The sequence below is a fragment of the Protomyctophum bolini genome, assembly GCF_963924005.1.
Source record: "Protomyctophum bolini genome assembly, chromosome: 5".
NCBI classification, from domain to species: Eukaryota; Metazoa; Chordata; class Actinopteri; order Myctophiformes; family Myctophidae; genus Protomyctophum; species Protomyctophum bolini.
Window position 1 is genome coordinate 35,046,305 of NC_137866.1, and position 25,035 is coordinate 35,071,339.

The 25,035-nt window shown below is 41.4% G+C and overlaps 1 protein-coding gene across 1 annotated transcript; it reads left to right on the forward strand.

The window, feature by feature from the left end:
* The first annotated feature begins 11,836 nt into the window (after nucleotides 1–11,836).
* On the forward strand, nucleotides 11,837–22,567 carry bcas2 (BCAS2 pre-mRNA processing factor). Its single transcript, XM_080763873.1, has 7 exons — nucleotides 11,837–12,025; nucleotides 15,895–15,987; nucleotides 16,094–16,164; nucleotides 17,440–17,601; nucleotides 20,218–20,268; nucleotides 20,522–20,602; nucleotides 21,936–22,567. The coding sequence occupies exons 1-7, from the start codon at nucleotides 11,933–11,935 to the stop codon at nucleotides 22,060–22,062; spliced, it is 678 nt and encodes a 225-aa protein (XP_080619999.1). The 5' UTR covers nucleotides 11,837–11,932; the 3' UTR covers nucleotides 22,063–22,567.
* The last annotated feature ends 2,468 nt before the right edge of the window (nucleotides 22,568–25,035 follow it).

Here is a 25,035-nt window from a genome sequence, read left to right on the forward strand (position 1 = left end):
CCAGAGGGTCCAACCCAATCATGGTTTGACCATGAGCCAGAGGGTCCAACCCAATCTCAGCCACTACAGTTGCTGGCATCATTAGAACATTTTTCTGTTCTATTCCTTCCACCTTAATCTCCTTTCCTGAATCCTATTGAGTTATTTTCAGCTTGGAGGTAGAACATATATGAACGGAACCCACAGCAGGCTGGTTTACAATCAAATTAAAATAAATAAATAAATAAAACATTTCTTTGGCTGCATATTTGTGTGCTGTTTTATGTTTGACTATAGAAAGCAGGCCTATACACGGAGTCATTTTACAAAAGGAGAAATGGCTCATTCTCCAGAGTCATTGTCATTCATGTGTGTTCCATTTCTATGATTGTGTTTTCAATTTTTCACTTCATTGTGCTGTAAATGCTTGGTAGTGTGTAGCCAATGCTTAGTTGTGTGTACTCAATGAATGGTATGTGTGTGTCATTTGGGTTCCATTTTGGGAACAATTTGATGGCAAAGAGTCATCATGGAAAAGGAGAGTCAGGGTTTAGCATTTTGTAGGTGAGGTTTTCAGATTTGTGTGTGCCGTTTACTGCAGTTTGTGTTTAAGGGTGAATTTTTATCCAGCAGCGCCCTCTTGTGGAAACTGCCTGCTCACCTGTTGCCTTATTTGTTGCATGCTCTACTAGTCTATTTGATAGTTGGAGCCAGTTCTGATTGTATGTTTGTCTGTTTCCTTAATACTTTGGTATTTAGTACAAACACCAATTAAACTTATATTTATAAAATTATTTATTTCTCTATATTTCTAAATAGTTTTTAAGCTTTGGAATGTTGAGCAACAATACAAATCAGAATACAGAAATATATGGAACATTTAATTGTTTTAGACGTTCACAGTGACAAATAAACCTTTTGTAGCCTAATCATGACGAGCTCTTATTATTTCAAGTGATTACCAATTAAAAATCTTTATTATTAATTAATGAATTTAATATTATTACAATTGAACTGCAACGTATACTTATATACAGTATATCTTATCCAGGGCCCCTTAAACAACAACAAGAGATTTAACCATAGTTACTGTGAAACTTACAAACACAACAATGTAAATGTCTTATTGTGATCTTTGCTCAAAACTGTTAAAACATTTATAGTTTTGTTTTCTACAGCTTCACATTCAGGCAAAGCTTCATTGTGTATTTTAATACCATATGCAAATGAGACATCTTGAGTTCCTATAAAAACAAGACCATTGACTGCAACACAAAATACAAATGGGAACGCAAATGGGGGAAGAGCATGCTTCTAAATAATGTATGAATAAGAGTGAAAACATAAATACAGCCAACCATTTATTGTTGACAAATGAAAAGGTGACAACACATTACAATAGAGATCAAATAAACGCCACCACGAGTCTTGTGGTACAGGCATGGGGTTGTCTCATTGTCAGTGGGGGGTGTAGAAATGGAGGGGTAGAATGGAGGCTATACATCCTCCTGATGGAGGCTATACATCCTCCTGATGGAGGCTATACATCCTCCTGATGGAGGTTATACATCCTCCTGATGGAGGTTATACATCCTCCTGATGGAGGTTATACATCCTCCTGATAGAGGCTATACATCCTCCTGATGGAGGGGTAGGATAGAGGCTATACATCCTCCTGATGGAGGGGTAGGATAGAGGCTATACATCCTCCTGATGGAGGTTATACATCCTCCTGATGGAGGGGTAGGATAGAGGCTATACATCCTCCTGATGGAGGGGTAGGATAGAGGCTATACATCCTCCTGATGGAGGGGTAGGATAGAGGCTATACATCCTCCTGATGGAGGTTATACATCCTCCTGATGGAGGGGTAGGATAGAGGCTATACATCCTCCTGATGGAGGGGTAGGATAGAGGCTATACATCCTCCTGATGGAGGGGTAGGATAGAGGCTATACATCCTCCTGATGGAGGTTATACATCCTCCTGATGGAGGGGTAGGATAGAGGCTATACATCCTCCTGATGGAGGGGTAGGATAGAGGCTATACATCCTCGTGGTGGAGGTTATACATCCTCCTGATGGAGGTTATACATCCTCCTGATGGAGGGGTAGGATAGAGGCTATACATCCTCCTGATGGAGGTTATACATCCTCCTGATGGAGGGGTAGGATAGAGGCTATACATCCTCCTGATGGAGGGGTAGGATAGAGGCTATACATCCTCCTGATGGAGGTTATACATCCTCCTGATGGAGGGGTAGGATAGAGGCTATACATCCTCCTGATGGAGGGGTAGGATAGAGGCTATACATCCTCGTGGTGGAGGTTATACATCCTCCTGATGGAGGTTATACATCCTCCTGATGGAGGGGTAGGATAGAGGCTATACATCCTCCTGATGGAGGCTCCTTGCTTGGCAAGTGAGCCAGTAGGGTACAATAGCAGTAGCCTTGGAAACCCAGACGTTTTTATTTCCAGGGGACAACAACATTGGATTGGCTGGCATAATTGGGAGAAAAAGAGATAACAATTATTTGCTACTCTAACTTAAAAAATAATAACATATATTCAAATATTTATCTGATTACATTTTGTTTGGTACCCTTTCTTCCTAGACTGACACTCAGCCTGATTTAGTTTTGTTTTAATGGCCGTGGCCTGTGATTCAGGGCTGGAGCCATGGCTACTTTCTTCCTTGGCAACAGACGTATTATTCAATGGACAATCACACCGTACACAAATGCAACTTTCTGTCTTTTAAAAATGTGTGACGATTTTGTAACACATGTTTCGCCCAGTGCCAATCACCTAAGGTGTAATCCTGGATGCTACTCTCACTCTGCCAACCTGGGGAGAGCCCCGAACTGAGCTCATGCTTCCTTCAGACATGAGGAGTGAGCAGGCCGTTTCTTATCATCTGACAGAGGGAGTTTCCCCGGTAGGACGTAGCGCGTGGAAGGAACACGTGTTAATCCAACCAGTTCCTTTCCCCTCCGTCAAGGCGCTCCGGCTGACCGGGGTTGAGGGCCAGGCAGTATAGAAACCAGGATTACTGCATGTTTTTTGTGAGGGTATACCCACCTAGGAGGGTATTGACACTGATGACATGGAGGAGAGAACACGCCCTGCGCCCACAGCGTACCAACTGCGCCACCGTGCCCCCGCAAATGCAACTTTCTGAATGCAATTTCTCAGTTTTACGACGCTTCTCTCGGGTGAAACCCCTACCCAGTCCATGATGGTGTGACTGGAGTCCCCGGTCCTGCTGCTGCATGCTGGGATCTGCGGTCACATGAGGGTGATGGATCCAGGCAATAGGTCAGGTTTGTCCCCGGTGCAGGGCCTGCCCGTCCCGGGGCTCTCATCTCCCCCGTGGAGGCCCCCGATCATGGAGCCCAGAGTGCCATAACTGCTGCCGCCGGGCTCCACCTGGGCCGACACACAGAGGCGTGGTTGAGGAGGAGGGGAGTGGTTCAACGTAGAGGACGGTCGAGAAATGGGGGTGGGGGTGTTCTCATTGTGGCTCTGAACCGTCATGGACGACTATAGGTAAAAACAACAGAGGAAGGAGAGGATTTCAGACGTGAGGCTCTTTGGTGGATGCCTTGACAGTAATATATAACAGTTGTTCTCAATCTTTTTAATATCAAGGACCCAGAGTTTGGTATTTATTGGGCCATGGACCTCCATAACTCTGAGAGTGCACACATTTACCGGTCCATTTGGCTCTATTGGAACACATTCAAAGTTAGTGACATGTAAAGGTCCATTTGGTTGGGGACCCCCTGGAACACTCCTCAAGGACCCTCAGGGGACCCCACTTTGAGAATTTAGTGACCCGAGCAGTTTCCTGACTTAAAATGTTATACGGTATGAATCCACGAATCCGCGAAAGCATGGGAACTGCATCACCCGAAAAAGGCATGAAAGAATAAGCCAACATTTGTATAGTATTCATCGCCACATCAAGTATGCTGCGCCTGACGTACATTCAACTTACATTGGCCATGGATCCATCGCTGGCTGTCACTCTCTTTTTTTTCTTGGCCAAGTTGGGGTTCCAGTGACACACCAGACTGTCATTCTGGACGCTGTAGTTCTTATGGCCGATAAGCCAGTACGTGTTCATCTTCCCTTTACCCTGGCAGGTGAAGCAAAGAGACACGGACTGATTAGAATCGATGGAGGGATGATATCACTGTACAACAGTGGCTCTCAACTGGTTTGGCTCTGTGGCCTCGATAAAGTAACACCGTCTTTCATGACCCTGTCGGATGTCATGACCCACTCCAACATTTTAGACCTCTTGAGGAACACTAGGCTAAAAGATTCGTTCTGATTCGTTTTGGATTTGGGATTTGGATTTTTTTTAACACATTTACATGCTATGAAACCCATTAAAGTAATACTTGTTTATCCTGGAACTGGAAGTGTTTGAGCGAACATTTCGTGTTTTGGATGTAGGCCTACCGAGGACACATATTGTGAGAGATGTGTTGGAAAAGAAACAGTTTTCCTTTTGCTATTTTCTTCAATTAATCAAATATTTTCATTTTAGGTTTCTTTGTTCACCAAGGGAAAATATGAGAAACCGTTAAGGGGTGACAAATCTCACCTTGACCTCGATCTCTCCTCGCAACTGCAGCTCGTAGGCATTGTCTTTCATCAGGGCTAGATACGCAGCTGAGCTGGTGTGGATCCTCTGAGCTGATACACACAGCCCGATATGCACACACGCGTGCACACACACACACACACACGCACGCACGCACACACACACACACACACACACACACACACACACACACACACACACACACACACACACACACACACACACACACAGTAAGATTAAAGAAACACACTCCATATATGGAGTGTGTCTTGAGTGTATAGTGTATAATCTTTAAGGCATTCTTCACTATATATATTTTTTTTTTTAATAGTTAAAATAGCCAATATACTTCGACATGTTGTGAGCTTGTAGATCGGCTATTAGATTTTTTTTAAATGTGTTTCAAAATTAAACATTGCGGTGTGAAAGAAAGGCATGTGTTCCGATTTCCAGGCTCTACCTTCTGTGCCACTGCCACCCCTGTGTGTGTGTGTGTGTGTGTGTGTGTGTGTGTGTGTGTGTGTGTGTGTGCATGCGTGCATGCATGTGTGTGTGCGCGTGTGCACACTCACGCAGGCTGGTAGACTCCATCCTCGACGCTGTGTTGACGGTGTCTCCAAACAGACAGTATCTTGGCATCTTGTAGCCAACAATACCTGCTACACATGGACCTACAGCAAGGACAACAACATATTACATCATGCCATGGTAGCCTACTATAGATACTTGGGAATGGGTCACAAAATGAGCCATTCCCTTATAGTCAGAGAGGAAACACGATCACAAGTCATGTGTAACTCTTTCAATTAAACAAAAGTTATTATTTGTTATTCACTGGTATATTTTTACCATATAATATTTTTACTAAAAACTATAAGAAATAGCCTGATGAAGGCCTTATAGACCAAAATGTTATATTTCCCATTTAAATAAGCCTTTTAACCGCATTTGAAGAGTTTTTTCTTTTTTAAGTGTCGGACCCTCAAGGTCACGGTCAAGGTAAAGTTTATTGTCCACAAGGGAAATTTGTCTTGGGCTTTCACCCCAGCTACAGCCACACATAAAACATCAATGACAAACAAAAATACATTACAGAGGGAGACACAACTGCACGATGTGGATAATCTAGCCTCACACAGTTACTGCTGTTTCAGAGCCTCGTTCAATATCTTAGTTGATGCTGGTACAAATTATTTTTTAAATCTGATGTACTTCCACTAGGAAGAAGACCAAGCAAGCTTCTTCTCCTACGCACCTCACACTCTCTTTTTGATGACAACTAAACACTAAAACACAATTTTTTATTTGCAAGGGTCTGCCTCCGGGCCCCAACAGTGCCAAATGACATAGGCACTGGAAATGTACCAAAAACAACTTGTTACGTTCCAAAATATCCTCAGACGTAGGACCCAGCTGCAGCATTCCTTTTTGAGCGGCACTTGTCTAGAGTCTATATACTAGTATTACAATTACAAACACTGTAATGACAACAGAGTCACACAGTATGACTTTAATTATATCGCCTCATTTTAGTTCCGCAGATCAAATCAAGACACTTTAGTATGCCTGAAATTACCTCTAAGCGATCACTGAAAACATTGGAATATTTGCTTTGAAAGTGCAAGCAGGCACATGCACACATGGACATCAAAGGGGGATTCAGCCCCTGCCCTTTTACCCGTCTGTAAAACAACTGCCCTTTGCAGACCATGAATGCAAATGGCCTCCTCTCCTTTACATGCCATACCCGAGAATTGATTTATTCTGTACTCTCCTGATCTTGAACATGCATTTTGCGTTGAAAGAATTTGATCAGAAATCCATGTCATCGCCATATCTCCAGTAGCCAACGAGTGTGGGGGTCGCGCCCGGAAAATAGCAGATCTACAAGCTCTCAACACGTTGAGAGCTTGTAGATCGGCTATTTTCTTACAAAAGTGCAGCCCCTGCCCCTGTAACACTCTCTGCATGTCCCTGAGTGCAAGTGCCGTTGAGTACAGAAGCCCTCACCGGTATGAATGCCTGCACGGAGCTGGAGCCTCTTGTTCTGCATGTGTGGAATGGCCACCTGTCTGACAGCTGCTACCAGGTCCAGGGCCATCTTGGCTATCTCATCTGCATGTCTGTCCCCATTCCTCTCAGGAAGCCCGCTCACCACCATGTAGGCATCGCCTATCGTCTCCACCTCAAGTTAGTGCAAAAAATAACAAACATTAAGCATTTTATACGTTAGATATGTATTTATCCAGTGCTCTTTTGTTGATCAACTTTAACTTACATCAAGTATTTGATATACGTTCAAATGCTGGAATTATAGACTTAGGCTACTGCCTTCTGATGTCTGGACTAATAATCCTCAGGAGTGGCAATCAGTTAAGCAACATTGTGTTACGATCAAGACTCTTGGTCAGAGAATGATAATGTAAGCTTGCAAATATTTCCATCTTTTTTTGTTATACGACAATGTCACTCACCGAAAATAACTACTTTTGGCGAGTTTATACAGTAACTATATATGTACATTCTACAAAAAACAGAGCACACTACTGCACCTTGTAGACGTCATAGGAGTCGATGCGTGTGTCAAAGCACATGTAGAGGTTGTTGAGCATCTCCACTACCTGCAGAGGACTGCACGAGGCTGAGATGGACGTGAAGCCCACAATGTCAGAGAAAAATATGGTGACCTGGTAAACACAGACAATGGTGAGAACCATCAGTGCAGAGGAAAGAGTATTGTACTAGAAAGGACTGAGCAAAAAGCATAATCATGTTAGAAAATAGTAGCCATTCTTATATGAGTATGACACAGGAAAATCAAAGGTATATGACAAAATGCAAAGTGGTGACCACAAATATTAAAACAGAAATCCATCCAGCAAAGGTTTCTGTACATTTGATTATAATTAGTAAAATACGTTTTTCCACATTACAGTTAATACGTGTGTAAACCAGTTAGGGCTCTTAACCCTAACTCAAGTCTATACATTGTCGTACGACATCACGTTGCAATGTGAAGCTAAAAATGTGAAGCTGACCATCAATTAGACATGTTGTGAGTATAAAATAGGGTTCAAGTTTTATAAACACTTGTTTATAATGCTGTAAATAAAAGGTTTGCAATTGTACATGCACAGTGGATGGTAGTATTTTTTGTCTCTTCCAGAACACTCCACTGTGTGTGAAACAAGTGCCCACAAACAGTCCATCTCAGTAATAAGCCCTGAGCAGGGAGCATACTGGCCCAGCTAATTTTCAGCCATACAACATGTTTTATCTCCTGATGAATATGGAATAGGGTAATTATAGGCAATTATCCCAACAATAGGCTGTGCAGATTGCACAGACGCCATTTCTTATAACATCAAAAATAAGCACTGCTGCAGTGATGTCCTTTAATGTTGTGCAAAAAGTGCAATGGGGAGGATATAGGCTAGCTGTCAAGGAAGGTTACTGGATTGGCATGCTTAGAAACTGTCAATTATTGCCTATTATATGTTTCCTAAATATGTGTTAACTAAATATATAGCCTACCCTACTTGAACACCATGTTTTAGTCTACTTTAGTCACGATTTTGGAGAGTCCTAACCTAGACCACCAATTATTAATGTTTTGACCAATAATGCAACATTTTCTAATCAATTTAATAATAATTAAGTACATATTCATATTCAATATATGAAAAGGACATTGAACCTACCTTAATTATACCATGAACAAGCAAACAAATAACATTTACATAAACTTAATTCTAACCCACACAATCCGGGAAAGCTGTGTCATTTTAGATATTAGCTACTACGGTATGTGTAGCAACATAAGGTTTTCAGGGGGAAAAGGATTTGGAAGGCATTTTTAGAATCAGCCTCAGGTCTAACCACTGGCAGTGGCACTGAGCCACTAGGGCTGAGAAGGGCTCCTTATACACCATCAATTCCATGACATATTGATATTGATACCAAATTATGTAAAATCCAATTGTAAAACATGTTAATTTAACTTGTGTACAAATTTTTGTACACAAGTGTACAACTGTACATGTGGGTTTTTATCATTAGTTGACATTGTCAAGTGGCATAGTGGTGCTAGTGCTATAGGGTTGAGATTGATATTTACACTGTAAGATTAACACATTTACCGGAAAATAAATCTTTACCCACTGCACCCACCTTTTCATAACTCTCTGCCTCAACGTGTTTATGCTGCCGGAGCTGCTTGACCACCGACTTGGGCAACATCTGGTTCAAGAGGTCCTCCGCTAGTCGCCTCTGGTGTTTCAGGTCCATGGTCCTGTCCCTCAGGCTGCGGGCGTAATTCTGAATCCACGCTGTCATCTGCTTGAAGGACACCATCACCAGAGGGTAGATGAGACAAGCCAGGACCAACAGGCACACCCTCATGCTGAGGCCTGAAAACACGGCCCGGCACGCCAGCCTTAGAGCTGGCACTGCCCGAGCCAGCAGGCACTCCTGGGCGTTCCTGAGGGCTCCTATGCCAGCAGGAGACCCGGCGGGCACTGTGTCAGCTCCTGTTTTAGAGGTCTGCCACAGAGCTGAACCTAAGATATATGTGTGGGGCAGACGAGGGGTTGAGTTCGACTCGGGGTCCACGTTCTCCAACCAGCAGACCTGCAGATTCTCCGACATTACCTGGGCGAAGCTGAGGTAGCTGAGCGTGTGGGTCCACTGGTGCTGGAAGTCAGCTCGCATTCCGACGTGAGGGGCGTCCATCAGCTGACGGTTGAGCTCAGTGAACGCCACCAGGAGTCTTAGAGACAGCACATCCCTCCAGCACGGATAATCTTTGACCTTGGCTACACTCTCCTCTATGGTTCCCCACGCGTCAAGAAGTCTGGATATGGCCACCGAAAACACAGACTTTCCATTGTCATCCACGCCATCACTTTCCCTCGTAGAGTTTAAGAATTCAGAGAAGTCTCTATTCAACTCCTGGCAGAATCCCGTCAGGTCTTCACTGCAGGGGTGTCCTTGGTCATCGCTGTGACCCTTCATGTCTTCACACTCACAGAGTCGACTGACCATGGGCAAAATCACCTCCGAGACGCGGGCTTCTTTGCCCGTGTCCACATCTTTTGTCCACAGACCTCTCATGTTTTGAAGTTCACTGATGAGGTGCAGGAGAGCCAGCGTCCTGCATGATGTTAGCTCATAATAAGCGTCCTCTGTTGTACTTAACAGGTCAAAGTTTGAGCTCAGGTCAAAGGACACAGAGCCAAGCAGGGCCAGGAAGGACAGCAGGCAAGCTGTCAAAATCCGATGAACACTGCGGTTATTGCCAAACAGGGACCATAAGGCAGAACACCGTGACCTGCAACAGATAAATGGAATCAATAGAAACAATGATCTGAATGAGTCCCAAATAGTGGTAGAACAGATTAAGCCATCATGATTGCTTACATTTTTAAGTTAAAAAAAGAAAAAAGGAATCATAACCTAGGATAAATTTAAAAAAAAAGTTTTTAAGTTGGCCAATATTGGTTGTAGAGGTTGTAGAGCATTTAGACTGGCTATTTTTCGCTATTTCTGAAAATGTGTATGAAGACATAGGACTCATGACTTTTTATTTGGCATTAGTAGCCTAAATAGAAATAAATGTTTATAGATAAGGTGGAAGGGTAAAATGCAAGATTTACATTATTTTCCCACCTACTCTTCCTTCCTATGCCTTGCACTTTGGCTTGCCTTGGGCATTTAAAAGCACTGGTGTACATCATTCAGCCAATACAGCCTATACTATGCCTACTAATTTGTAATAGTATTAAGCCCAAATTCTGTATTTTTTTCTCCAAAATGTGTATTACAAAGGATAGCTGATGTAGACATGACTAAACGGAGACATCACCTGGCAGGCTGGCACTAATTAAAACCAAACAACTTTGGCTATGAAAGTTCATTAATAGACTGTATACGCACGCACCTGCAGTCGCTGCGCCAGTGGTGCGTCTTCGGAACGACTTTTCTCTTGTGGATTTTGGTGAGGGTTCCTTTCAGAGAAGCGGAGGACAAGGTCCCAGATGCAAAGCATTCTTTTTTCATGTACTCCAGCGATGACATGAGACGTTTAGGCAAGCTCAAGGTTAAAATCTCCGAGGCTTATATTTATAACAAATGATAATTTGCAAAGAAAGACCATACACTGAAATACAACGCTTGACGGGGTGTGGTGAAAACATCTCTTGGTTCGACAAGCATCATAATGACGCGCTTGCATTAGCCTAGATGAGGCGTATCCACACAAGTACAACAGCTCTTTTCAAAATGCTTTCCATTTCAAACGTAGCTATAGGTAGGGTTATAGGCTAATATTGACTAAACGTCCATAAATTTAAATTAATTAATAAAAAAAAAACCAATAAACCATTGTGGTCATTCTTTTTTCATCTGTTGCCGATCATAAAATTAAAGGTTCGCCCAATGGCAAAACTGGATATTTGGATACCGGTATATAAAATAAAATAAAACTGTTTGTCTTTGGCAAGAATTTCATCACTATTTATTCAATTCAATTTCGGTTACACTGAAAATTTCCTTTTAAATAGGCTAGCCTAAATTATTTGATTGATTGATTGATTGATTGATTGATTGATTGATTGATTGATTGATTGATTCATTGATTGATAATGGTTGGTTGATTATTTTATTTTCGTGTCCTGCACACAAAGTGCCCTACCCTCTTGGCTTTATAAGACACCATTTTACACTTAGAGCATGTTTACAGTTATATAGGCTACATTAAAGAACCTGTAATACTGGAAACCTTAAGTTGTTTTTGTTAATGTGCATTTTGGCGTATTTTATTTCAAAGCCCGATTTACTGTATAGTCAAGTGTATAGGCTACTAGTACTGATCTTTCTCAGACACGTCTTCTTAAGTGGGCATTATAGCCTATTCATGTGATTCTCACTTTAGTTTCAATTGGACATGCTTGCTGCATCAGACCAATGTCACTATTGTGCATGCTGGGACATAAATGATGATGGGAAGTGTCATAATAACTCATAACTACAACTTGACCCGAAATTTAGAATTTTAGGTGACAAGCAGTGGAACTGGAAACTAAAGGAGTCAGTAGTGCCAACTTACTCCAGAAGGTGGCATGCAACACAAAGGCATCTGAGCTCTGTTGGAGACACGTTCTGTTCCACTCCACGCCGATAGGAGGCTGACTGACACACACCGCGTGTAATGTCCAGCGGAAAGAATCAAAAGCTCTTCCTTCTTGTTTGATATAAGGCTAGGCTAGGCTAGCTTGTCGTTGTTGTTGTGCAAAAGTATTAATTTCCCAAACAACGAAACATATTGATTGATTAGAAATGGCCGGAACGGCGTCAGTAGCCGGTGAAGTGTTCGTGGACGCGCTGCCATACTTTGACCAGGGTTACGACGCAGCGGGCGTCAGAGAAGCGGTAAGGAAGTCACTTCATGTGGATGGAGGTGCACTAGCATCATGCTAACGTTAGCTAGTTGCACCATGCCGAGCAGGAGAAGTGTGTGTGTGTGTGTGTGTGTGTGTGTGTGTGTGTGTGTGTGTGTCAGTGTGTGTGTGTGTGTGTGTGTGTGTGTGTGTGTGTGTGTGTGTGTGATTCATTCATTGACATTTTTATTTCACAGTATGCCGAATGGGTACATTTATTTTCAAACGAAAGCACAAAGTCAATACAAAAACTGTTACTGTTACTTTTTTTTCCATAATTAAGCATTACACTTGTTTACAACAGGGTAACAACCATTTTCAAGAGAATTCACAATGGCCTTGTATACATGCACAAAATGTATTCAGAATGAATTCATTCCGAACAGAGATTCATGTTTACATGGAACCTGAATACAAGTATTCATATTCCTCAATTGTTTACATGACCATTGATTCGAGATATAACTTTGTACTAGATAGATATATATTCTTTATGTATGTGTCATGCACCCAAGGTGCCCAGCCCTCATGGACTATATAGGACACACCTTGCAGTGTACAAAAACAGCTATTATCTGATAAAATAAAATATAAATATATTTTGAAGCGCAGTCCCTGCAACCACACGCGACCTCCACCCAAAACAACCCAGAACAAAAAAAACACAGAATCCATACACTGCAATTGGCAATGGCATGGCACTGTAATTCGCCGATGGGTTTGTAAATGGCGCATTTTATTATGGGGGAAAAACCGGTATATTTGTATTTTTCTAATGGGTAAAATAGCGCATTTCTGCGCACATAAAATGTCTCCAAATGGCCATCCCTGCTTGGACATGGGCATAAAATACTATACAAGGGCAGACATGTGTAAAATAATGCATGTATTCCAAAATCCCAGTAGCATTCGGAATAAAGTGTTTATATGATGATCTATACCGATTCAAACGGTATATACCACCCCCCAGAACGGAATGAAAATTCATTCGGAATGGGATATTCTATTCCAATTGAGATGTTTACATGAGCATTTTTATTCTGATGACTGGGTCTGGAATGAATCCATTCAATAGCCTGCCTGGACAGACAACAACGCGTCTCGTCGAGCTTGTAAGATCGGCTGTCGCAAATCTCGCAATATCAATATATTTAGTTCAACTTTAGTTAACGTACTGTGTTGCTGGACCCCTTTCTTTATGATGTGCTGAGCTGAAAAACAAATGCAAAAAACGACACATCATTGTGACCCACATATGTCATACTTTGAATGTGTTGTGTCTCGTAACCATCAGCCAACTATGCCTTATTGCCTTGTACTATTTAGAACGAGCTCCTCTGTGGAATTTGTGTAAACCTAGTTAGTTATTACACTAAGTTGCATCATCAAGGGTGCTGGTGAAAGAGAGAGAGAGGGGGGGGGGTGTTTAGCGTGACCCAGACCCAGAACCACACTGCACTCCGATGCATGTCTATCCTTAATATACAACCAAGGGTACAATTATTAAAAGCTACAATCAGGGACTATCGTTTGTATGAAAGGGTCAGTGGTTCCCAAACTTTTTCATGTCGGGGACCCCCAAATTGACACTAATTAGCCCGTGGACCCCCATTTGAAGATTATACCAGGGATCCCCATAAGAGAAGATTTTTACGGCTCTAGCAGTAGGCTCTGCCGGAAATATTGTGATATAAAGCAAAATTTCATCATACTTAAACACAATCAGTGCTGGGATTTCTTTCAAAATAGAAGCTCGGGGTGCCGGGAAGATATGGCTACTTTTACTCTGTAAGCCCCCCCCCCCCCCCCCTTCCGTTGATCCATTCCGGACAAAAACTGGGAGACATATTGCCATAACATATTGCAATATTGCCTACATTTGGCAATATCCACTTCATCACATTTGTGATGATGGCTATAGCCGTTTTAAGTGTGTTTTTCGTGCAAAAATAATATATGAATGAAATATGATGAAATTTTGCCTTATATTGGTTGTCTTTGGTGGGGTATACAAAAATGTCCATAACTTTTTTCCGCAATATTTCCGGCAGAGCAGACCTCTCATTCTGTGGACCTTAATTGAATGACCAAGTGAATAGAAAAAACACACATTAAATGAAGTATGTCATGACATCACAGGTCCTTTCAGATTTTTGGTGCTGGCCCCCCTGGCTATTATCTTCTATTAATCAATAATGGAGAGTTAGACCATCATTCGGCCCAGGACTAATTGAGGATGAATGAATCATACTGTGTAAAACCTACAAGTGGATGGAGATGTACAAATTGGAAGATGGACAAAAAAACTCAGAAATAGCGACGACTTTGATTGAAACCTTTATTTCAGGAGAATCCATTGAATCTCTTTCGCCCATTGTACAAAAAGGAACATTCACAAGATGGACAACAAGGTACAAACTTGAAAAGTGACATTATTCTGAAAGCAGAGAGAAGTAGACAGCATTTCTGTCTGTTTTGTTTGTTTGGTGCAGATGGCTGACGTAGACAGCTTATTATTATATATTTTCTGAGAATATTGACAATGACAGAGTAGAGGATTACTGCTTTATATTCATATATGTCAATTAGAAGTCAACAAAGTTGCATTGGTGACAGAGTTTCAAGAGAATACTTTTGTGGATATAAAACGTAACAACAAAGAGATTTTTGTTGATTGTGGCTTTAGTTATACAGTAGGTCGATGTCTGACAGACGGAGACAAACAATGAAAACCTTTTGTTTTAATGGAAGTGTCATTACATCTATGAAACACTAACGAGCTTCGGTTATTGGTTATGATCATTCAAAAAGGACATTCTGTACAACCAAGCATCTAATAATAATTTTTTACATTTATTTTTTACATTGGAATATGGAATGTGTTCCAGGGGCCACAAGAAAGCTTAGCTGGAGCCGGAGTTGGCTGCCAGTTGAATATCACTGCCTTAAACCCAATTGTATTATTTCCTGACATGCATTGCATTATTTATGTAATTGGTCTTGCACCGCTGGTAAAGTTTATATATTTTAATATTTTATTCAATTAATATGTCTGGCTGTCTGTGGCCCCTTTTCCAGTTTTCCACCAATTCATTTTCAGTGGAAACACTCTGAACTGGTTCAATATTAGGCAGGAAAAAGAACAGAAGCGGTTCAACCCTGGTGCAAAAGGGGCCTGTATGTCTGGCTCTGGCTGTTCTTCGTATATCTCCAGAACTGTTAATCTGATCGACTAAAGTTCTATTGGAGTCAATTGGATGAGTGATTTTTCCAGAAATGGTACGGCTCGTGTTACGAACGGTGGCCATGACCTGAATGGGCAATGCACTAGTTTTAATTCCACATCAGGCATGTCTCTTCATCCCCTTTCGTTGTACCTTGATGGTGTTGTCTTGGGCAGCTGTGGTTCAGGAAGTAGAGCAGGTCATCCAATGATCTGTGGGTCGATGGTTGGAATCGCAGCCGCCACATGTCCAAGTGTCCTTGGGCAAGACGAGGACAACTAGGGGACCTTCTAAATCTATCTCTGTTATTACATTAAAACACCTGCGGCTTATAGTCCAGTGCGGCTTGTATATGTACACATTTGTGTTTTTTTCCCTAAATTTAGCTGGTGCCGCGGTGTGGCTTATATTCAGGTGCGCTTTATAGTCCGGAAATTACGGTAATTCTTAAGTGAAATTATGCTACACGTTCCTATTTAAGGTGGTATATGTTATGTGATCACATTTGTCATTCACTATTAAAATCCTTTCATGTTTTCATTGATCAAACTGAACCGCTTGCTGGTGGTGTCGTGGTGACTGCCCTCAAGTATTTTGCTTGTTCCGAATTCTCATGCTCGTGGGTTTTTCTTTTCAGGCGGCAGCACTGGTAGAAGAGGAGACCCGTCGATACAGGCCCACCAAGAACTACCTCAGTTACCTGTCCACACCTGACTTCACTACATTTGAGGTGACAAAGACATCAAGTCGTGGAAACCTTGTCCTGTAGATGTTTTCCCAGAGTAACCGATTGCAGAAAGGACCTTTCCCATTCTTTTTTTACTGTCTATTTTCAGACAGAAATCATGAGGAATGAGTTTGAGAGGCTAGCGGCTCGGCAACCCTTAGAACTTCTCAGCATGAAGAGGTAAATTACATCATATGGCACAACTGTCTGGTTTTGAAATTTACAAGACAAATGACACATATTGAGATATGAGATATTTGTGTGAACAAAATATTCTGTGGGTTCATCGAGGAATAAACACATAAAGGAACACAAAATCTTTCGACGTATTTACATTGTGGTCCTTGGTCTGAGTTTAGACAGATTAGTGTGGAGTTTGCATGTTCTCCCTGTGTCCCCTAGGGTAGCTAACCTCACACAAACCATGCAGTAATCCTGGTCTCTAAAACTGCCTCCCCTGGCGCCTGATGGAGGGGAAAGGAACTGGTTGGAATAACGTGTTTCTTCTATGTGCTACTTCCAGCTGGGGGTAACGTTGTCTGCTGTTAACTGTAGTGGGAGGTCATAGGAATAAGGTTAGGTTAGTTGCTGTTAAAATATGAATGCCACTCCACCAGTATGGTTTCTCAGCATGTTGGCTCCATTACCTTGGTCGTATGACCGTGTTAACTCCTCAAATTACTGTGGTTAAAACAGTGTCTCAAATAACTGCTCAAATTACCACGACTAAGCATTCATCCATGCATAAACATGGTATCAAATTTCAAAGTCTATAGTTGTTCCAATGATTGACAGGACATTATCATTTTCTCTTTTTGTCTGTTCGCCATTTGTAAGCAGATGCAAATAAATTACCACACTTTACTGGTCCAAGCAGGGAGGCCCGATACCGACAGAGGACAGACACAGGTTAAGGGGAAAACTGACTGGCTTAACTGACAGTCTGACTATGTTGGACATATTAATTTTGACCAACTAGTGCAATACCCTTTCTTAGAGAGACTAGACCTGTGCCTGTCGGACACCAGCCTACTGGTGCAAGTTGGGAACGATGCAAATAGGGAATGCATGCCCTACCCTATCCTGGCATGGCCAGACTAATATCACTGCGTAGATATTAGTCTGGAATCTCTGTGTGGAACATGCATTTACAAGGGACAGATTACAAAAATGCCTCTGGTGACAAACCTGCCCCAGAGTAAAATCCAATCACAACTGAGCGGTGTTGGACCAAATCTGCCAAGGGCTGATTTGTAACCCTCTGTCTGACGCTTTTATGCCCATAATATGGCATAAAAGAGTCACGCGTATGGCACCCAAATATGGAGATGACTGGGAAAAAACGCAGATGGACAAACCGACACACACAGAGTCAAAGACCCTGGAATTTATAGATGGATTGTCCTCCCATTTCTTTCTTCCATACCCCTGTTTTTCTGTCTTTGAACTCTGCAGATATGAGCTCCCAGCACCGTCCTCTGGACAGAAGAACGACATCACAGCGTGGCAGGAGTGTGTGAACAACTCCATGGCCCAACTTGAGCACCAGGCAGTTCGTATTGAAAATCTAGAGCTCATGTCGCAATACGGTACCAACGCATGGAAAGTCTATAATGAGTGAGTCACTCTGACACTTGTCCTAAACGGTCCAATGTTATTTGTCACTAAGATTTGCATTATTTTTTTATTTTTTTATGAGTCAAATATAACGGGGCCAATTGCATACAAGAACAAATCAAGTTTACTTTTTTTATTTACCCAGGGTAGTAGCTGAGCACAAGTGCTCATTTTCAGCAACGCCCTGCACATAGAAACACACACATTAAAACCTGGGAGCTGACCAGTACAACCACAGTCTTATACTGTTGGCCACTAAGCAGCTCCAGGGGGAGCAGTTGGGGGTTCAGTGCCTTGCTCAAGGGCACTTCAGCGGTGATGACAATCACTTCCCCACCCAGATTTTTCCTGCCCGTCCGGGGAATCGAACCGGCAACCTTTCGGCAACAAGGGCGCCCCTCTTACACTTAGGCCACCGCTGCCCCCATGGAGACTTGAATTCATGTTTTTTTGTCGCATTCCTAAGCCAATCATTTGATTACCTGTTGTGTTTCTGGTAGGAGACACAAAGGAGACTCTTTGTGTCTCCTACCGGAACCGCTACTGGCAGTCTAATGCTGCATTCACACGGGGCAGATGCAGAGATGCAGTCTACCATGCATTTTCAATGGAAGCCAGCGACATAAAGATACATCCGACAAAGCTACAACAGCTGACTACAAAGATACAAAATAGGTTGAGCTGGTTTCAACTTTAGCTACAAAGTCAAAGATACAAAGCTACAAATACACTGTTTAGCTTTGTATCTTTTGCATCTGCCAGTGTGAACGCAGCATAAGAGTTAGACCCATTTCTACCCCTGATGTGCCGCCTGTCCAGACCTTGAGATAGAGTGCTGTAATTAGTGCAGCTCAGTGGCCTTGTACATTAGTGCAGCAAGTACCCTTCATCAGAGGCCAGTCGGCGATATGAAGTTACTATTATACACAGTGGTGGGAAAAGTACTCAAAGTATCAACACTGCAATCTTGAGTCTGTAATTCAAAATATATTTGAGTACAATTATTCGCCTCAAAATGTACTTAAAGTACCAAAAGTAGTCATTATGCAGAATGTTTCAAGTTTTCAAAAGATTTATTTTGAAAATATCAGATCTACAATCTCACAATGCGTCGTAATGCATAGAGGGCTTAAGTGGTTAATGTATGTTTTTTAATAATCAAAATCTACAAAGTAATTAGTAACTCAAGTAAAAAAGAGTAAAAGTACAATACTGAGATGTAGTGGAGTAGAAGTACAATTATTGGAAATGAGAAATATTCAAGTGAAGTACAAATACCTAAACATTGTACAGTACTTAAGTAAATGTACTTAGTTACTTTACATAGCTGATTTATACAGGTAGCTCTGACCAAGCAATGCGATTGTTTGAAATAGGCTCTCCACAATTGCACATCCTAACCTTTAAAGTTGAGTTCATGGTAGACTTATTTTCAATGCAGGAGGACGATACCTGGAAAGTGTTAAGAAATGTCCTTTCTATATACTTGCTTGTGTAATCTATTGCCCTCTTTCTTAACTCAGACATTCAAAAAAGAAATAGACCTGCATTCATCATCATAACCCAAAGTAAATTTAACAGGCTCTCTCTGTCACATTTCACAACATTTTTGAAGGGCGACAGCCCCTCCTATGTCCAGTTTTGAGTGTTTGTGTTATTTATGGAATCTCTTAGATTTGTTTTTGGGCCTGTGACGTCCCCTTGTTTTACCAGTTAGATTCTTGTATATAATTGGTTGCACCTGTGTTTGTCCCTTGTGATTCCACCTGTTGCTCCAGGTATAGCTTTATGATTGGTTGCATCTGTGTGTTTTTCCCACGGTGCCGGCTGGCAGCCGTGGGCGCATAGTTACCAATACCTATCCACTTTGTGGGCCTTGTGGGCGCATAGTTACCAATACCTATCCACTTTGTGGGCCTTGTGGGCGCATAGTTATATATAAACTAGAGGGTGGACTGCACTGCCCCCAGCTATTTATTTCAATGAAAGTTGCTCACTGGTGTTGGAAGCACCAGGAAGAACGCTCTTCTTCCGTAATTTTCTTGATTTGGTGCTCAAATTGTAGTAGAGCTAACTCGCCTGAATGCGTCCGAATCGATTCATGAACGAGCACTCTGTGTTAAACCTCCGTGCACTTCTGAGTGCATGTATTTTGTCCACCTGCAGTTGCAGCTTTGGCCAGTAGGGTTACGGTAGAGCAGCTTCACAGTTTCCCAGCCGCTCTCATGCGTCTGTGTGGGCATACAATGCCAAATGTAGGACACTCAATGGACAAACTCAACAGCGTAGCACCTGTACAGTGCAAATTCTCGTAAAGGTTAGTGGTTAGCCATGGATGAAGCAAGTGGCTGAATGGTCACACTACTGCACTCTGATTTTGTCACTTTTGACTTTACATACAAGGCATGTATGTCATTGTTGGCAGTGAGCAGCTGAATGTCCACATTACTGCACTGTTGTCAATTTGTACATACAAGGCTTGTATGTCATTTTTTGGTACACAGACCAAGGGTAATATTAAAGTACTGTTATTTGGAATATTCTTCTAAACTTTGTTTATTGTGCCATTATACATAGGACCAGTCACCACCTGTTAACTTGTCTTTCTCTCTACAGCAATTTGGCTTTTATGATCGAAATGGCTCAAAAGGAACTTCAAAAGTTCAGGTAAGCTCTATCTTCTAAGGATTTGTTAAAACAACATTGTTGCAGTGTGGCAAACTGAGTTTAATGTCATTTTTATGCAATCAGACTTTTCTGTTTGGATGTGTGGGCTATCAATTGTCATTTTTTGCCACTCAGTAGGAGTTTCCACAAAACGTCCGGGTATGATGATGATGTCACATGCATACTATACCCTCTTATTATCTTACCAGGAAGCAGTTTTCCTGATTTAAACTTGATATTTTATTTTTTCCAGGAAGCAAATTCAAGATTTGAATTGGCAGCGCAAAAATGATCAGTTGGCAGGAGGAGGCAAACTCAGAGAGCTGGAGTCAAAGTATGTTTTTGTGTGAATGTCAGATATTTATAGCATTGTGTATAATTTAGCTTTGAGGTTCCAAAATGGTATTGAAAGTCACTAGTGCGCATGGCTGGGTTTTTAAAATGCATGATTTCAGTTTTCTTTTAATTTATCAAAAAGTCTCCATTTTTTACACCAGTTGCTTGCACATGTCAGCATTCTTTGTTCTATGAGTTGGGCTTGGGTTCTCCCCCACTTCGGTCTGAGTTTGAACTGTTGCCCTCAGTTCGTCGACTGAGGGTACCCACTACAAAGACTAACCGGTTCAAACTATCCATTGTCCCGGCTGATATTCAGCTGCTGAACAGCAGATAGCACTTTATTCTTGCCTCTTTGCACATTTTGCCCACTAATGTACTTTTGCTGACTCTGCTACTATTGAATGTCATGATTTCTCTGTCTAGTGCCCTGTTCTTAGGTGTTAGTCTTCTATAATTAGTGTTTTGAATGTTGTTATCTGGCCGCAAACCAATTTCCAGTAAGGGACAATATAGCTAACCTTGACATAATGTGACTTCGGACTATAACAAAGTTAAACGTAGTCACATACATATGCATCTCATTTAAACAATTTTATGTAACTATCTTCATCAATATAAATATCAATGGTCTTTTGTTAGGTGTGCTGTGAACAAAACACAAAAAGAACTCTGCCTTATTTCACATTACCAAATGTAGCCGGTAAAACAAATAAAATGGCTTTTTTTTACCCCTTCAGAATGAGACAACAAGGAACCCTGACAAATTGTACTCTGGGAAAAGCCCAGGTTAAAAAGAAACATGTATGTAAATATGTTGGAGTAATTCCGCTATGAAGTCGAGGGCCGTACGAAATCTGTCCCGGGCTGCACTTTGGACACCCCTGGTTTATGGCTAGTTCCTTCACTCTTAAAATATGTAAACAGTCTTGTACCTGAATCAATTGGTTTATTATTATGGTCACCATTCATCTTGTAGTTGGTTGGCCTGGCTGGAACCAGACAAAAAGTAAAATTTAATGAATGGGAAATTCACTGAATGAATGGGAAATTAGGCAGTTAAAAAAGTAGGACAATGCGCACTGTTGAGCTCTGTAACACTGGAAAATAGCCTGGTTATATATATATATATATATAAAATAACTGGTTTTATTTTTCATTTCCTAAAAGAAATGCTGTTTGATGCCAAGGAAAGGTAGTAGTTGGTGAGATTCTGGGTGTAGTAGCCTCTGTCGCCTACTTGGCTCAAAGGTACATTTCATACCGAGCATGACCGTGTGAATGTTTGAATATAATCAGGATATGATAAGCTTTTCTTTGTCTTTCAACAGTTGGGTATCTCTGGTAAGCAAAAACTATGAGATAGAACGTGCCATTGTTCAGCTGGAGAACGAGGTGGCCCAGCTCAGACAGCAACAGGGAGATGAGAACAAGGAGAACATCAGACAAGACTTCTAAAGCCTGAACTCTCGTTCCTACGATCACCATCTGTGTTGATCTGCAGCACACATTTGCTACTGGACTACAAAATGATTGACTGCTTCTCGGGTGTGACTATAAATAAAGAGATCCAAGCTGAGGATATGCTCACCAGTCACCTCACCACCCTGAAGAAGTTCCCTCAACACCTTGATGACACAGGATCTCACCGGAGATGGTTACATCACTGACACTGAACCACCAAAACAAAAGAAAAAAAGCTCGGCTCTTTCTTCTTAGAACTGTTAAAACATTTTTAGTTCTTATATTCTGCAAAACAGCCAATTCTGGGACACGATGGCGCAGTCCTTGAGTGAAGTCCTCTGTCTTTTCCATACCGACTGACGGTGTACAAACCAGAATTTATTGCAGTTGGAGGAATGCTGTGCTTTTCTATTTGTAAAAAAAAAAGTCCAGCTCCTAAGCATATAAACATGGAATTGTTTTTTTTTTATACCATTGTAATAAAATCTTGGAATCGTTATATTTTGTCTTTCATTTGCTTCTTTCTTTGGAATCTTTTACACACCGTTTTCCAAACCAGCTGGTGATACCAAAGTATGGTATAAGTATGCTATTACTCAGCTTTCCTATTAAAGTGGAGCCCCAAGTATTTGTAGGAGGTGACCTGCTTGATGATGTGGCCATAAATGGGATGGGAACCGCCACGATATGCTTAGTTTTATGTACATTAATTTGCAGGTGATGCTCATCACACATAGCTTTCCAATTCAGTTGTATGGCTATTAATGTTGGAGTGGCTTGTGGTTAGAAAAAAGTCAAATTCATTTTTAACTTTTTTTCCCCTCCAAAATAACAGTTTACATTACTGTTCATAGTTAGCAGTTAACTAAGTGGGAACACTACAAATTAACCGTGATACATTAACACCATATACTGCATCAATATTAAAGGGGTTGAACTTGCAAGTGATATTTAGATTTTAAAAGTGTTAAATAGCTGTATATTCTCATAGCAATCATTACTAAAGTGTTCGTTCAGTAACAGGATTTACATTTCCAGGATTTGATCCTGTAACAATTTCATTTAAACAGGAGACGGGTCACCTCATACAAGATAAAGCCGGGGTATTTAATCTTTTGTAGGCCAAGGAACCCTTAAGGTTATACATAGATTACGCAGGGAGTCTCCAACTTCTGAGCCTTTTTAATTTTTATAAAGTATTCTGACATACAGCTGGATGGTAGGCCTATGTTTATTGCGGTCTTGCATCGAATTGTCAAATCTGTTGAATGTTTTTCTCAAACCGTTTCTGCCAGATTCAGTATGTGGATGTTGTGTGACCCAGGCATGGCCACTGAAATTTGCAGCCACCTCTGCACAATTTGAGAGAAAATGTGTTTCTATGCATAGGTGGTAGACTCCCCTACCCTTTTTTTTAACGCTGTAGGCCTACGAAGGATAAGTTCAAAGTCATCAAAGGGTAATTTCGGAAAGAGCAAAGATGATGTAGTTGTGTTTTTAGGTGTGTTTTTATGGACAATTTTGCATCTGTCTGTCTCTGGTTTTCCGCAGTGCTTTGAAAAGTCCAAAGCCATTAGAGGGTAATTGAGAGAGGAAAGATGGTAGAAAGCAGTGGTTCCACAAGTCAATTTCATATCACGATTATCACGCTATCCAGAAATATAAGTTGATCACATGAAAAGGGCACGATTTGGCATTGTAAATGCACCTCAGTCATATGCCATCAGTCTCAGCTTCCATATTCTTCAAAACAAATTGTAATTTAAATATTAATAAATAAATAATCAGTATAGCCTACTATCAACAATTATTTCATAACATGGCAGTCCACCTTCAATGACGACCCCCTACCTAAAGGGTCGCAGACCCCCTACCCATGGGACTCGATAAAGGAACAAAACAAAGAGGTAGCTAGGTGCTGACCGCAGGAGGTAAAACTTGAAAAAAGGGAAAGAGGCCGCACAACTCGTAGTCACGATGCAAGATTTTTGAGTGGTGCAACCACTCCAAGGAACAGCAATGTCCGTCCTGACTCCTAACCTATGTGACTATGAGTACCAGTAGTGGCGCAGTAGTAGCGCTGTTGTGCCAGAAACAGAGAGAGAGAGAGAGAGAGAGTGTTGCACGGTTGCCTGCTAATTACAGAGAGAGAGAGAGAGAGAGAGAGAGAGAGAGAGAGAGAGGCAGGGGGAGAGGGGAGTTGTACCATTCAGTTCACACGGGTGTGATTTTTTTTATTGAACGTCGGTTTCGGCAAACAGGATGCCTTCTTAGGGTATCGTGATTCGTGACTACGAGTTGTGCGGCCTCTTTCCCTTTTTTCAAGCCCGATAAAGGATAAACAAGTGGAATTCGAAGTGATGGTTGCTTCTGCATGTCTGTCTAGTGTCTGTGCTATTTTAATTGAACACAAAAGACTTTGGATAAAGATGCTATATAAAAATGCAGACCATTTGCCAATTAATCTTAATGTCACACAGACCATATGGGTCCTTTATAATAACGAAATAATTCATGATTACATCAACATTAGCTCTTCAAAACAGTCTCATTTATGCAGAACAGTATAATCATCCACCAATATCTTAGCAGCTATTAGACTATCAGTCACTACTGACAAAATAGGCTGTCGTCAATAATTAATTAATCTTAATATGAGATACTGTAGCTTCCGGAGACCTATAATAACTAACTATGGGCACTTTATTAAACTATATGAATTATTGATTACAGTACATCATGAACCTAGCCTACAGCCTAGGTCTAGGAGTTTATACCACTATACTGCTCTATTAATGTGTACCTTCATAAAATGTGACATATACCAGAAATGTCCCACATTGATTGATTGATTGATTGACAATTTTATTCACAGTTTGTAGAATGGGTAGCCTACACATGGGTTCAAACGAAAACAGTAAAGCGCAAGTCAATACAAGAACTGCTACGAGGATAAAACCATAAAAA

Bases quoted from the DNA above. Each gene is read 5' to 3' on its own strand.
- bcas2 (XM_080763873.1), top strand. From the start codon at position 11,933: ATGGCCGGAACGGCGTCAGTAGCCGGTGAAGTGTTCGTGGACGCGCTG. The intron at 16,165-17,439 runs GTAAATTACATC...TGAACTCTGCAG, and splicing joins GAACTTCTCAGCATGAAGAG to ATATGAGCTCCCAGCACCGT. The intron at 20,269-20,521 runs GTAAGCTCTATC...TATTTTTTCCAG, and splicing joins AAGGAACTTCAAAAGTTCAG to GAAGCAAATTCAAGATTTGA.